General features: G+C 46.9%; 1 protein-coding gene across 9 annotated transcripts in view; it reads right to left on the bottom strand.

The window, feature by feature from the left end:
- Positions 1–16,294, bottom strand: part of LIMS1 (LIM zinc finger domain containing 1) — a 79,536-nt gene that overhangs the window by 40,113 nt on the left and 23,129 nt on the right. The window contains exon 2 of one of the 9 annotated variants that reach the window (XM_086769799.1): positions 14,645–14,733. The exons of 5 other annotated variants lie outside the window; for them this stretch is intronic. In XM_086769799.1, coding sequence (XP_086625925.1) covers positions 14,645–14,733 — 89 coding nt within the window. Of the gene's footprint in view, positions 1–3,934; positions 3,975–5,528; positions 5,651–14,644; positions 14,734–16,294 lie in introns of those variants that run through there. 3 more of the 9 variants (XM_086769822.1, XM_086769805.1, XM_086769876.1) reach the window with 3 other exon arrangements.

Raw genomic sequence — 16,294 nt, 5'->3', positions numbered from 1 at the left:
GCACAAATCTAAGGATGCAAACCTTGAGAAAAAAAATTTCAAAGCTTCACAGGAGCCTAACCTGTTGATTCAAGGAGTTAAATAATTAACTAATTACATGCTTCCTTCCTTGTCTAATGTGACTTCAACATCTGTTCCAATGTTTTTTTCCCTGTTCCACTTAACGATCAATCAATCCTGAAGCATGCAGGGGCAATCCGTGGATTAGGCTAAGTACTGAGGCACTTGAACCATCTACATGCAAAGCAGCGCTCTGGATTATGTCCATGCTTCCATGCTCCAGCTGACCAAGCGCATTTGCTGCAACTTAACAGGAGCTGCTGGGTTCTTTTAAACGTCTTATATGGATGCACGTCCCTGCCATACAATGTAAAGTAAAAAAAAAAGTACATAGTGGTGTGGTCAACACCCTTCAGAGCAGCAATGCACTCAACCCAACCAAAGCCCTTTGGGATTTGAGGGGGCAGAGGGAAGGCAGGGGGGCTGCTGCGGTGAGCATGGGGGTCCCTCCTCACCATACTGGTACCAAAGGCATCTACACCTCCACCGCAGACAGCCCATGAGGTTTCGGTGAGGCAAAGCAGAGAGGTCCCCGCTTTCACTCCAACTATTAAAAATAAAAAAATATAAAAACAAGCATGGGGAAATCTTCAGTCTACCCGAACGTGGAGCAAGGTCTTCCTCCTCCAAGCTTTCTGCATATGCTGCCCCATAAATTCTTAAAATGCAGCAAAAAAAAAAAACCCTGCAAAAAGGCACATTTTTCTCCAGCAAGTGGAAACCTACTTTGGCTGAGCTTCACAATACCTCCCTCTACTGGGAAAATGCTGCTTTATTCCTCAGTGCCAGTATCTCTCTCTACAGCCAGAGGGAGGTACAGATTCACCCGCATATGCTTTAACAATTCAGAAAGCGGCCAAGCTGAGAGCAGAATGACAGACCAGCGGCTGAAGATGCAGGGTAGCATTACAGCTGGAAATTTATCCTGTTAATCACTGGATGATCCGTGCATGAGTAAGTATGCAAAAAAGAAACCGTGTGTCACAGTATGAATCAGTTTTCTCCTGCCATTTGTATGTAAGCCTCTTTAAAAAAAGAGTGATAAACAAGTTGGCATGCAATTAAAACTTTAAGATGGGTACAACAGAACACTGGCACAGGTTGCCCAGAGAGGTGGTGGATGCCCCATCCCTGGAAACGTTCAAGGCCAGGCTGGATGAGGCTCTGAGCAACCTGATCTAGTTAGGGATGTCCCTGCTCCTTGCAGGGGGGTTGGACTTGATGACCTTTGAAGGTCCCTTCCAACCCAAACCATTCTATGATTCTATGAATTACTCATATGGATCCTGAACTCAATGGGATAAACATTTTAAAAAAGAGAAAAGGAAAAAAAAAACCACACCAAAGAGATGCAAATTCAGAGTTTAGATTATTTTTTATAGTCTAGAACATGTGGAAAAACCCAAGCCATCCCCGATTTGCATTTCCAGATATGTGACATTGCCTTCAGAATAATTTTTACTGCCATGGAATTAAAAGCCTCTTCCCAAACGAGACTTTCAAGCCCAGTCAGAAATACACTTTTTACCTCTAAGCACTTTGTTTATGATGCATGGAGATCTTAAGTCTGAAAAAGAAGACCGAAAAGTCTTATTTTTAAACAAGTTGACATCTACTTGTAGACTATAGATATATCTGCTACTGTAGATATATCCAGAATGTTAACTTTACTGTAATGGGATAAAATGCCTTTGGAAATGAGGCTAAAAAGGCCCTGGTCCCAGCTGGCATGCTGAGTGATTAAAGGTTCCCCAGAAGACACTACAAAAGACTGAGGAAGCCTCCAAGAAAAAAAAAAAACAAAGACAGAAGCAGAACCTGAAAATGGGTGACACACGAAGGAAACTGCCCGAGAGCTGCTGCCCCAGATACCCGGGGGAATTACCTGCTCTGATGGCTGGGTTTGTGCCCTGAAAGCCAGTGGGCCCTTCCAGGACTGCAGAATAGCCGACTGAGTCGTTCCAGACGGGCAACCGCTGAGACCTGGTTTTGCTGGAGATCTCAAAACAGGCCCCAGGCTGACTTTGCCCTTTCACTGAAGGAACAGGAGTGTTAGGAAGTCTTCATTTTTCTCCAAAACTCCACTCATCAGCGTTAAATAAATGCGAACAAAACCACAACAGCCTATAAACTGTTTATTCTGTTGACTGCCCAGCAATTACTCTCCTGGCCCCTTTGTTTTCCATCTCACAAACAATTTTCAAATGACTAATGCTACATTACACATAGAGAAAGAAAAGCCTTTCATCAAGGTTTGTGCTCTTTAGACTGAAATGAAATTAAACTGCTAAGGACAGAAGATGGCACCATCCCCTCGCGAAGGATGGAAGAGGTGCCGGTGACCCTGAGAACGCACACTTGAAGGAACCACTACCTCACGGGACACAACCAAATGAGACTGCCAAACCAACAAGTGATGCTACACTACAGATGCAAGTGCTGGGGTTTTAGGACAACCTTCCCCTGAGCTCTGAGGGTACCCGAGCCTTTGAATGCTGCTGGTTGTAAGAAGAACAATGAGCTGAATGGCAAGGGATAGTCAACTTAGCAATCTAGAAGAAGCAATGACCCTGGCTGTACATCTGTGAACATACCATACAGCCACCTCACACAGTCCCTACTCCCCCAAAAAGCAAGGCAGTGGAAATAGATTACAAAGGAAAGGGGGAGGCAGTAGCAGTACAGAGAAATCACTTGAGATAACACAGCAGACAAGATATACTGAAACATGGTCCTATACTCTGATCAGCGTTTCCAAGAAAGGTAGAAAGCACTGGTTCCCTAGAGATTATCACCTCTAAAAGGTCAGAGACTAGCAACGTCATGGTTTCTAGTATAAGAACTAATGTACTCTCAAAAGCAGAATACAAAAAGTAGCTCGTGCCTAGAAAAATAAAGCTGAATACATGTAAACACTTAAGGAACACAGGCAAGGTACAACTTTCAGCCACTCAAAAAAAATCTTGATTTTTAAGTATATACATTGTGGTTTCAAAGTTATTAAAACTTGCAATTTGCAACCACGCAGAAAAATTCATACTGGGAAAGAAATTCACAGTGCGAAAGAAACAAACCTAATTCATCCTGAAAACTCAGAGTAATGTAAAACAGAAACACCACCCCCCTCCCCTTAACACTGCAAAAATTACTTTTTTGGATTCAGCACACAAAAAAAAAATGATCTCATATGAATTTTTCATAATACTTTCAAGCACATGAAAAACAGACTTAAGAATCTTAAATTAGAGCAAAAACCTTAAAACAAAAAAAGCAGAGCTGCTCTACAGTGAAAGGTTTGCTTCGCTGGAAAAGTGACTGATTTCTGAATATAAAGACTCTCTCAAATTATACCAGAAGTGATACAATTTCTGTAACAGGTGGGACAAAACTGTTCCTTCTGCTGAAATTACACTTTCGGGTTCAAATATTCCCTTGCAGTATCTTCCTCCTCAGCCCAGTCAGCACTGCCAGTTATCCCATTGCTCAAAACCACCCACCAGCAACGGGGTACCTTCAAACTGACCACGAATCCTCTGTTCTAAGTGGGGACAAGATAGTGTCCCTAAAAACACTCCAGATGAGCAATGGACAAAAAACTATTGGGAATACCAGGACACCTCTACATATTTCAAGAACAACGAAGGACTTTGCTCAAAGCTCTATTACTGGTGCTGCTCGCTTTTAGCAGTTACAAAACCCAGCAAGGAAAACCAGTATCTGTCCTAACTCCATTTATTACCGTCCCCACACGTGGAAGAATTTCCCTGCAAAGGACTAAAAGATTGTACAATTCCTTGCCAGGCTCCTGGTTTGGAAAGCAGCACCATGCACGCTCAGGCAGACCCTCAGCCCCAGCAGCTGGGTGGACACTTACTGGCAGGGTGTCGCCTCGCTGGCAGCGGGTTCGCAATGAGCAGCCTTTCCCACATACAGCTTTACATTGGACACTGACTGTCTGCATGTTTTCCCCGTGGTTATTACTGGTAGATGTGATAATTTTTTTTTTAAAGTGACTTAGCAAACCACTTCCTTCTTTCACCCTGTGAAAATTTGACACTGTAAAGAAGAGGACAAATTCATCAAAGTTCATAGTTCAGCTCCACAAACTGTGTCATGCCAATTCTCCATCCCAAAACCACCAAGGAGAGTGAAGGAAGCAAATCCCCCACCCCACAGGAAAGGGTATAGTTTTAGTTACACCATTGGTATTTTTTAAATGAGAAAAGTACAAAAACCTGGAGAGGGAAGAGCCCACAGCTGTAGATCCACTTCTTGGGATGGTTGAGGTGTTTTCATCTTACAAATTTTCTGATATTCCAGGGACTGAAGATGATTGTGTCATTTTCAGTCCCTCCAGAGCTATACCTTAACTTGCACAGCTTTTTACACTGTTATTCTGGGGACAAAGATAGAAAGAACAGGCAACAACTCTGTGGGCATAACTCCAGACATCTCAAAGAGCGTGACAGGGTCCCAGGTCCCTGCCTGGGAAGAGCAATGCCTGGAGTCACCAGTGAGCAGTGAAGAGCCGCACAGGGCCACCAGACCCCACCACAAGCATCTCTGTCAATGCCAAGGGGAGAGGGAAGACCCTCTCTACCCATCCTCCTACCTGCTGAGGAAGAAGGAATACCCTCTGATTTTCTTCTTTTCTGAAATGAAGGCAGCCAGTTTCACTCTCCATCTCCTGAAAGACCACTGCCATCTCTGACAACCTCAGCACAGGGAAAGGACTAACTGGGAACAGAAAATCACCACCACCTCCTAGAGCAGGTCAAAGTGATCAACCTGCACAATAGAACAAGAGCTGAGCTGCATCTCTCTTGTGCGGACAGAGGCACAAACTCAGTTTTCCTAAAGCAATCTGAATCCCTTGCACGCCTCTTCAAAGGTCCCAGGCAATCCTTTGCAGGTTAAAGCAGCAATTACAAACATCTAACTCTAATAACATTATTTAACTATGCATTGACAATGAGTAGTTTAGAAAGGAACTAAAGGAATTAAAGAAGGTGGCTATTTATTTCTTGATCACTCAGAAGGGTATTTATTAATTTGTCTGTTTATGGACAAGACCACTAATATTCCTGTCCTCTTCAGCCTAGCACTTGTTTTGGTGAACGGAACTTAAAAGCAAATACATCATGTGAAAACACGACTACTTGCCCTCCATGCTCCAAAGCTGTTAAACCAAGCAGGACCAGCCCCAGATCTATGGCAGCATTTAACAGAGAAACTGATGTACTGCTCTGAGACACAGCATTCATGCTGGCATTTCACAGTGACCATAAAGGCAATATGGAATTCTTCTGTATTCAGCTATTTAAAACTCTACTTAGTGCGCTGTAGTGTATTTAGCTGCAATATTCAGTGCATCTTCAAGAAGTATGGTGCACAGCAACTTGCCTTCTAGGGCCTTCTTAAAAGGCTTTTGGCAGAAAATACACAAGCTTCTCATTAGCCCTGCTTACCTGCTTTCACCATATGCACCAAACAATGTTATTCCGTGCAACAGATCCTCATTTCGCTTTCCCTTCTCCAACATGCCTCTTCACATCCTGCTAATTACTCCTTCTATTTCTGTCTTCAGGCCAATTAACTTTATCGCTAACGCTTTTCTGTGGACAAATTAACCACATAAGTTATCTTTCCCAGCTGCTGTTTCCCATACCACCGCTTAGTGCTTCCTCATTTGAACCTCTTATCTCTTCCTGGAAAGGCCCTTCAAGTACAAAAACAGCAGCAAAGTTGTATTAAACTTATCACCAGACAGTTACTAACCGAGGAGAAAGGAATGCACTACAGCTTTGTCTCTCAAAATAACGTGGCAAGCGTCAAGGTAAGAGCAGTTTGTTCTCGAGGATGAAGAAAATCGCAAGAAACCAGTTGCCGTACAGAATGAAGAGGGGCCTCACTTCGTATTTTGTTATTTCACATCTTGCTCGTATGCCAGCAGCTCCACTTTTATAGGAAGGCAGGGACAGTTTGTTGATTCATGGTGACTGTAAAAGCTGCAAGACTTCAAGGAGAAAGCCAATAAGCATCTGTTAAAAGGGAACTAAGAAAACAACCATTAACCCTTCAAGTAACACATTTTAAAGCACGTTTGAGTCATTTATTAACCAGTTTGGCCTGGCTCGATTGCGTTTTTAAGTTTTATTCACTTCGCAGTAGTTGACCCTATTGTATCACCAACCTGTTTTCCAAAAGAGTTGTGCTAAAAGGAAACTTGTGAAGAAAACTAACAGTCGAGGAGAGCAGGACAAAGCCAGCCCCACAGAGATCACGCTCATAAGCACTGCTAGATCGCTGCGGTCTCCGGTTGCCCAGACTGGGCGTTAGAAGTGCTGTGCAGAGCCACATGCACAGCTCTAGACAAAGTCACACAATCCAGCCAAGCCCGTCAGCTTGGTTCTGGCACCAGGGCTTCCAGCATCAGCAGAAGCTGGGATCAGCAGTCATGGCTCTGCAGTGGTGATGAAGCTCCTGAGGTAGAGGAGAGGGCCTGGACCTGGGGTAGGCATGAAATTAGACCTGTGTTGTCAAGCAAAGGTTGACTACGGGAGGGAACCATTGCTTCAGACCCACATTTCCCATAGTATTTTTCTTTGCTCCTCTAGCAGGCCACCATGAACCAGAACAGCAGAACACAGGTGGAGATAGATCCCCAGGGCTGCTCCAGGATGCTCAATGCTCTGCAGCTCCTGGCCAGGTGTGTGTCCTTCTCCCTGCTTCAGGCAGCTCAGGTAACCCACCGCAAGGAGACCTTTTGAGATGCCTGCATTGCTAGGAGCTGGCAGAGAAGCCAGACAGTCACACCCTGCAGCTGTCTGCCTCGCCACCCGTGAGATCACCGTTCCTGAAGCAAAATAAGCAGAAGGAAACACATACTCATGCCTCAGCTGTTAAAGTCTGCTGAGGGTGTAGACATGAGATGACTGAGCTGATGTAGGAGCTCACCACCACCGAAAGGGCAAAGTCTAGTTCCTTTTCTCTCCTTCTGCCATTCTTCCTTCCCCCACCACCACACTCCTTCCTCCCCTCACCTCCATCCCAGCCGCAAGTAGCAGCATCCTCTTTTAGACCATCTCCCTCTCATGAGAGCCCTCTCCCAGCCGGCACAGCCTGCCAAACAGGCAGAAGACTGCTTTTTGGGGGGCATGTTAGAGAATGCAGCTGGTGCAGAGCAAGGGACCAGTGAGTGCCATACTCAGCACAAGGGAGGAAGACGGAAGAAGCATGTCTTCTTCAGCAAAAGTGAGATGTTCCCTCAGCGTGGGCGTTCTGCACCAAGTTGGTCGATGCCTCCCCTCCTACCAGCTTTGCATCAGAAGGCAAAGCTGCAGTCTGGGGAAGAAGGAGGGGGGCAGCCAGCCACTGCCACGGGTGCACTGGAACAGAGGGGAACTTTGTGAAAACTGTATTTATTGTCTTTTCAGGACATTGTGATCCTAGCCCTCTCAAGGTTTGCAATCATTTCTCCCAACGAATCAGAACCAGAATCAGAAAAGCACTTGTAATTAGAAGATGGCTCTCACATTTCATGAGAACTGTGCGCTTCCCCTGCGAATACCAAGTTCATTAAAACCCCTGACTAACACTGTGGTGCAGAGATCGGCCACAGATCTGAACCACCACTTTTCACCTCCCTCACTCTCCTTCTTCACACCGAACGCTCCCAGCACCTTTTGCATCTGAGGCGCATCAAAGCGCTGCCCACCTGACGGCCTGAGACCACCGTCCTGCCCGCAGTGCCCTCCTGCCACGTCCAACCCTGCCTGCACCACCCTCCTCACAAAGCCGCACAATTGTACAGGCGCTGCCTCTTCAAAAGAAGGAAAGGAGGGAGAAAAAAAAAGAGCCCCTGGGGTTTCCCTTGTAGTCCTTCTTTTCAGTGCCACCAAAGCTGTCGTTCAAAGCAGCTAACCCCAGGTCACCAAAGGCTAACAGCAAATTCACTTAAATCAAAACTGGACCTCCAAACCAGCCTCGGGTTCAGGCAAGAAGTCAAAATCGCAGCCATTCAAATAAGGAAGAAATAAGGGTGGTGGAACACTGGAACAGGTTGCCCAGAGATGTGGTGGATGCCCCATCCCTGGAAACATTCAAGGTCAGGTTGGACAGGGCTCTGAGCAACCTGATCTGGTTGTAGATGTCCCTGTGCCTTGCACAGGGGTTCAACTAGATGACCTTTAAAGGTCCCTTCCAACCTAAACATTACTATGCTTCTATGAAATGGCACCAATAAAAAAAAAATCTCCTACTCTTAAATGATGAGTGGACAGACAGTCATTCCTCTCCTCTTGAACTGCAATGTTTAAACACAACATTTGAAAAAATGCTGTTGCTACACCTGAGACAGGCCTGGAGCGATGCTCTGGGATGAACTGCGCTGTTTGGTTGCGAGCCCCTTGCCAAGAAGTGATGGGAAACACCAGATCTGTGGCCAGACCCGCTCTCCTCGCCGAGCGTCCTCTCCTGGGCCCAGTAGCATCTGCAGGACAGGCTGAGCAGGGCAGGGGCAGACTGCAGGGACCCCACTGCCAGGCCTAGGCAGACAGCACATTTACTGCGCTCTGGGACCGGAGTCGCAGCAGCTAATCGGAGGAAGTATTTGATGCTGGGAGCTGTCAAAAGCTTCCTCTCTTCTAACATACTTAGGAACAACAGCAGAAAAGCTTGACCTTTCCGCCAGCGTACTGCTGAAAGAAGTGAAAGCAGCATTTCTCTTGTTTAGCAGCTAAACAATGGAATTTGCTCAAAAAAAAAACCAATAAACACTACTTGCTGGTTACTTTTTGAATCTCAAAGTCATTAATGTTCACCTACTTTGAGTCTGCCCGTGGCCCTGGTTACTATTATCATTTCATCTGCAGGGACCAAAGCCGCATTGATCGGATCCTAACCTCAGGATCCTCATGGCCAGAAAGGGAAGACATCATCCCTGCTGTTCACCCCAGCCTCCTCCTCCGCAGTTCCCGTGACAGAGGAAGACAAATAGGAGGGCTACATATTGCCCAGCGCGGATGGATGGTTCCTTGCAGCCTGCAGCGTGGCTTGCAGGGAGATGCACGTACCCTGTCACATGCAGACAGCACAGCCGTGGGCACTTCTCATGCCAAACTGATGCACACTTATCAAGGATATGAGGGCATGGGTCCCATTTTGGGACTTCTGACATCACCTACCTACCCCACTGTACCCACCTCCTTTCTGGCAGAAGAGCACACGGAATGAGGAAATGCTGTTTCAGAGAAAAAAGTGATCCTGATTCCTGGGCTATCACATTCCTCCTATTTCACCCACAGAGACCACACTCACAACCAAAATAGGTTTGCCATCCATGGATGCAAGCCTGTTCCTAGATTTCAGTCAAGCAGCCCGCACCAGCTAGCGGTGGCTGCACTCTTTCCAATCTTCTTCAAGTGCTTTGGCTTTAACAAGGCCTCTCTGTTATCCTCCTCTGGCAGGGCAACGGCTCTCAGGCTGCTTCAGTAATGAATGCACGGTCTCTTAAAAAAAATCTAGGTCGACACTCCTTTATATTTTACATATAACATTTCCAAAAGAAGATCTGTTTTTCTGTGCAAGCACATCATAAGATATATTAAGTCTTTTCTAAACACCCTCCAAATGGCCCAGCCCGCAGCCATTTGGATTCTCCTTCATGAGTACAACCCTTAGCACTTCCCTTTGTGAAATATCAACTTCTTCATCGTGGACCCTCTCTCCAGCCTGCCAAGATCATTTTGAATTCATCTCGTGTGCCCCTCAAGGTTCCTCCAGGTCAAGGACACCCGCAAACTTCATAAGAAAACTTTCAGCTCCAGCATCCTGATCAAGTTATTGAATGCAAGTAGGAAAGGAGGAACTCCTGCTCTTTACCAGGCTCTCAGGCAGGTCCTGGAAGTGGGGGTCCTGTTGATGGCTCCGTATCAAAACAAGAATTCCTGCCCAAATACTTCTTTTCAAGCAGCTGAACACCTCCCTTCTGGCAATTTCACCTAGACTATTATTTCCAAACTGTCATATGCTTCTTCACTGAACAAGATCAGCAGCAGTGAAACCTAGCACTGAGTCCCAACTAACACATCTAGCAAGGGGATGACGAAGGAATGGGAGGAGGCAGCAGCAGCACTTCGGTGAATGGTCTAGGACAGCCACAAACCAGTGGCAAGAGTGGATGGGTGGATACACGGAGGAAGAGAAGCTGCAAGGCTTGCGCTCTAACAAAGTTAATCACCATGGCTCTGATTCTAGAGCCTCTTTCTCCTGTGTGCTTATGAAATTTTATGCGAGACAGCATCAGCAGATACACCTTGTTTATTGCCCCCTTTCTGTTGACGAGGCATGCTCATCTGTCAGAGCTGGAAAATTGGCTGCTTCGAAACAATCTGTTCTCAGAAATCCACATGGCTTTTTTAATGCTGTACTACTCAGTTAAGTGTTTACACATTGACTGTTAGTTGCATTCATGCCTTGCTAGGGATCAAAGTTAGGCTGACTGAGCTTTAATTCTCCAGCAGCCTATTTTTGCCACCATTTTCAAATACAAATACCGCGTTCACTCTTCTGCACATCTTCTGGGGCCTCTTACGTGAGTGCAGAAAAAGCATCCCTAAAGAGCATTACAGCAGTCCCTGAACCATTCAGTACTACTGCTGGCACCATGCGCATAGTATTAAGCCAAAATATTCAGAAATTGTATCACGCTATGTTTGACATTAATGTTAAGAAAAGCAGTCTTCCTCAGCATTATTACTGCATATTATTATCTTTAAGTATCAAACAGGCACCGTGACAGCCAGGGGAGAATAAACAGCGTGCAAACTGGAAGGTTGTGCCTGCGGAATGGTACCAAAGGACCAAAAGACAAATCTCCTGTGAGAAATCATTTACACTTTTCAGCCCAGTCCTGGCTCCATTTCACCACCAGGGTTTCATTAATAGTCTCCCCCGTCCCCGGGGTTACTGGAAGGGGAAATGAGATAACGCCCAACCCGTCACTCTTACAGCACGCCAGTGCTTTGAACGGCACTCGGCAGTTGCACTCTGACTAACACCACCAGTAGCCGCTTTCCTCCCAGACTCGCTGGCAGGGAACCAGGGATCTCCCTCCCAGGCACGCCGCCTCAGACCCAGGGCCAGCTGGCCGCTGCTGGCCACCCTGCCTCCCTCCCAGCCCCTGCTTCCCTCCTGCCTCACCTTCCTCCCTTCTGCTCCCCACTGGCTCACCCATCAGCAGTCAGGGATATAAATTATTCCTTTCCCCCTCTCCTCCCTGTCATACCAAATAACTTTAACTTGCCAGTGTCTCAGCAAGGCACTGCAGGGACTTGCCCCGCTCCCCAGCCTTTTTTTGCAAGATGACAGCGGCAGCTCGGCATGTGAAGGAAGCCAGCGCACCCACGGCATCAGGTATCACTTACTTTGTCTTCGCATCTCACAGCCACCTCAGCATTCTCTGGCTGAAGGGTCTGCTGAGATAACGTCTGTCTGGACTTGCCCACCCGGTCAGGGCTGGGCCACAGAGAAGAAAGAGTTGGGGCATAAAGGCCTGCTCCAACCTGAGTGAAAACTCAGAAAAACCTGCTCGCTGCAAGGACAGGATTTCTTTCAAGAGTCATTTGCTTGGTGCTCAGATTAAGAAGCTGCACAGAATTACATTATTTGCGGCAATCCTCCACGCAGCTAAGAACTTCTGGGTTACTGATCGACTGTAGCAATAAAAAAAAAAAGGCATTAAAAAGGTTCACATTTAGCAACACTACTTACTAGAGGAATAAATCTAGGCAGCAGCAGAAGGAAAAACAAGTTATTACATATCAGACCAGTGAGGATGAGCTAAGTGAAACAGCTTAATTGTTTGGAGGGGGAAATGCAGTGAGTCACTCTTTAAAATTTCAAGTGTCCTCAATACAATCTCTCACCAGACTGCGAAGTACTTTCAAGACTCAGTGAGAGACTGCATGCTCTCCGATTCAAATATACCACCTACGCACAACCATTTTGATTATTGGACGTCATTCACGTTATCAGCTGGGTCCCCAGTTTGAATAAATCTGTGTTTCAACATGAAACTGCCCTGAAGTTCTGGGGTTTTTTTTTTTACGTACTGGTTGGCATATTTGCATACTGCAGAAGCAACAGAAATTACCGCCACATACGTGTAACACAGACGACTTCTGTGCTTACCATCCGCCCTCCCGCCTCACCCACCGCACTGCTTTCCTCTCCTGCCCTTTTCCCACCTGTGGTGGGTTGACCCTGGCTGGGCACCAGGTGCCCACCAAAGCTGCTCTGTCGCTCCCCCTCCTCAGCTGGACAGGGGAGAGAAAATACAACGAAAGGCTCGTGGGTCGAGATAAGGACAGGGAAATTACTCAGCCTGTAATCACCATTACGGGCAAAACGGACTTGACTCAGGGAAATTAGTTTAATTTATTACCAATCAAGTCAGCATAAGGTAACGAGGAATAAAACCAAATCTTAAAACACCTTCCCCCCACCCCTCCCTTCTTCCTGGGCTTAACTTCACTCCTGAATTGTCTCCCTCTTCCCTGTAAGCAGCATAGGGAATGGGGGTCGTGGGTGGTTCATCACATGTTGTTTCTGCCACTCCTTCCTCCTCACACTCTTCCCCTGCTCCAGTGTGGGGTCCCTCCCATGGAGGACAGTCCTCCATGAACTTCTCCAGTGTGAGTCCCTCCCACGGGCTACAGTCCTTCATGAACTGCTCCAGCGTGGGGTCCTTTCCGTCAGGAACCGGCCGCCCCAGGGCATCCACAACCTCCGTCAGGCATCTGCCTGCCCCAGCGTGAGGTCCCCCACGGGCTGCAGGGGGACAGCCGGCCTCACCATAGTCTGCACCATGGGCTGCAGGAGAATCTTGCCGGGAGAAACTTTACTCCTCCCGCTCCTTCTTCACTGACCTTGGTGTCTGCAGGGCTATTTCTCTCACATCTTCTCCTTCCTCTCTCCCGACTACAGTTTCTCTTATGCAGTTTTTTTTTCCCCTCTTCTTAACTATGTTATCACAAAAGAGCCACCACTGTTGCTGATGCACTCAGCCTTGGCCAGCAGCGGGTCCATCTTGGAGCCAGCTGGCATTGACTCTGTTGGACGTGGGGGAAGCTACTAGCAGCTTCTCACAGAAGCCACTCCTCTAGCTCCTCTGCTGTGAAACCTTTGCCATGCAAACCCAATACACCACTCCATTTTAGGAGACAGAGGAAAAGAAGAGTGCAAAGACTTAGAATCATAGAATAGTTTGGGTTGGAAGGGACCTTCAAAGGTCATCTAGTCCAACCTCCCTGCAAGGAGCAGGGACATCTTCCACTAGATCAGGTTGCTCAGAGTCCCGTACCACTGGGCCTTGAACGTTTCCAGGGATGGGGCATTAACCACCTCTCTGGGCAACCTGCGCCAGTGTTCCACCACCCTCATTGTAAAAAAATTATTACTTATATCTAGTCCAAATCTACCTCCTTCTGTTTTAAAACTATTACTCTTACATAAGAATCCATCTTCTCCAAGCAGAGAAACTTTCTAACCAACTGGAAATACTTGCAACTTTTGCTTTCTGAAAGCCATAATTCCCTGAAGTATTTCTCTTTGCAGGACAGCCCTTTCTAACCCACATCTGTCTTGCATATCAGTGCAGTAACTCTGAAGAACTCCTCCATCCCTTCAGGTCAACAGCACTGGGGTCATGCATCTGCAGAAACCATCCCAGCTTCTCATCCAGCTCCCCTTCTGTCACTTGGGCAGATTGCTGGTCCCTGCCCATCCTCCCCTTGTCGCACCCGCTTCCTTGTCCAGGGAATTATTTTCCTTATCGGTGCATTCACAGTGGTGAAGTGGGAAGGCGCAGCAAGGGAGAGGCTGGAGTGTGTGTTGAATGTTTAAGCCAGTAAGAAGCAAAAGATAAACCCTTTAGAAGATAAACGCAAAGACACCTATCTGTAATAATTCACCATTGAAGTTTTGTGTTTGACCTTACAAACATACAGCTTTGGCGTAATTGCTATCGGCCATCGCTAAGAGTGCCAGTTTGTAGAAAGTCAGTTCACATATTGCAGATATTTTAAAGCTCTTGCAATTAATTCTGCCTTACCTGACCGTAGCTAAGCATTAACTTTCCAAGGTGGCACTATCATTTTTTTTCCCTCCTGAAAACTGGGGACACCTTACAGCAAAGCAGGGCAGTCATACATGCAGGATAACCTAAGGTACTACTCCGTTCTGCTGGCTGTAACAAAAGCAGTCATTAAGGGGAAACAAAAATACTTTCATTATGAATCAAGTTCAATCACCCTGCTGCTTAGCACTGAATAATAAAATAAATGAATTCACTAATTTAGTATCAACAAAACTGATTCCCTGTACTGCGTACAGATCTGAGTCCAGTTTTTGAGCATCTCCTAGTCCTTACAGTACCTGCCCTCAAGCACTCCTGTAAGACAGGGAGGTGCTCTGGGGCACAGCTGGCAGCCTGGGAGCTGAGACACTTATCAAATGTCAAGGAGTGCTTGAGGAGAGGGTGCAGTGCAAGGGACCAAATCCCACTCTGGGCTGGCATCCTCACCTCAGACTGCCTGGAGCCTGGAAATACAGCCTGGAGAAGAGGAGGCTCCACGGAGACCTTACAGCAGCCTTCCAGTACCCAAAGAGGGCCTAAAGGAAAGATGGGGAGAAACTCTTCAGTAGAGCCTGTTGTAACAGGATGAGGGCTAATGGTTTTAAAGTAGAAGGAGGTAGATTCAGGTTAGATGTCAGGAAAATTTTTTTTACAGTGACGGTGGTAGAACACTAGAAAGGGTTGCCCAGAGAGGTGGTTGATGCCTCATCCCTGGAAACATTCAAGGCCAGGTTGGATGAGGCTCTGAGCAACCTGATCTAGTGGAAGATGTCCCTGCTCCTTGCAGGGGGCTTGGACTAGATGACCTTTGAAGGTCCCTTCCAACCCAAACCATTCTATGATTCTATGATACACTCTGTCAGAAAAGATGTTTAGTTAAAAAGAAAGGAAAAAAAAAAGAAAAAACTAAACCAGAATAGTTTAACTTGAGCAAAAGAGAAGGACTTCCGGGTTCTCAAGCTCGTGACCAAAGCACTCAGTAGTGGTGCAGTCCCTCCTCAGCTGGACTTTCAGCCTGTCTGACACCCGGGCTGGGGTCTCTGGCATTTAAGAGCTGAACGCGGTGGCTGGGGACACAGCCAGACAAGGGATGTCCACCTGTCCACCCATCCCACTCCTTTTCCCTAATCTTTTGCCTGCGTGCATGCACCAGGCAGTACAAAGAAGAACGAATCGCTTCCCCTGTGCTGGTCCCGAACTTGGGCACCCACATTAGCATGAATCCATGTTTGTAACTGCAAATGGGCTGAAGCTGTGTGGTCACCCAAAGCTCATCTGCTGCTGCCAGGAGCAGGACCCCACTCTTGCTGCTGCATCCCAGCTGAGGCCATCTTGCAAAGCACCTTGGCAAGCTCCTGCTTTTTTGTTTTCAGAGGGCAGGCAAGCACTGCTCCAAAAAAAAAGGAGTGGCAGGACGGGAGGAATTCGGGCCTGGAGGCACAGCAGGTCGGACTGGTAGAGATGCTGCCAGAGTCACCTTGCCTCTGCATTTGCTGCTCCCTACCAGCACTGCAAATTTTGGCACCACTCGCTCCCCGCTCTGCCTCAGTCACCCTGCTGCCTGGCTGTGCTCCTTCACCTTTCCTGCCCTTAACCGGCCTCAGTAAGTACAGTATCAGATACCAGGCGTTTCACTTCTGAAGGAGAAAACAGCTCTTTTGCCTGCACTGGGAAACCAACCAGCTCCCATTCAAATCAACAGGAAGAGATCACGTGGGTGCATTTCAATTAATTGCACTGGAGAGGCAGGCTGCAAGCATGCTTCCCCTACAGCCAGACCCCTTCATTCACACCTTCTCCTGGAGAAGAGGTGGTATTCAGCTGAATTACCTGGGGGATTCATTTCTTTACACAGCGTCTACAAGCTGGGAGGAGGCTGTATTTGCAGAAGGCTGAATTTAGCAGAGCTGAAGTCAGGGGGCAAATAAGAGGAAAAAAAGAAATAATCAATTTACCATCTGCTAGAGCTGTGTTCTCCAAACTATTTTGATCATGTAACCCATCAGTAAAAACTTTTGAGAGCGCATCCCCAATGATTGTATATTTATTTATTTATTAATTATGTGCGTGTACTACTGAAGTCCTAATATTTTCTTC

The sequence above is a fragment of the Chlamydotis macqueenii genome, chromosome 1, assembly GCF_036417535.1.
Source record: "Chlamydotis macqueenii isolate bChlMac1 chromosome 1, bChlMac1.mat, whole genome shotgun sequence".
NCBI lineage: Eukaryota > Metazoa > Chordata > Aves > Otidiformes > Otididae > Chlamydotis > Chlamydotis macqueenii.
This window is presented reverse-complemented; position numbering and strand designations above follow the sequence as displayed.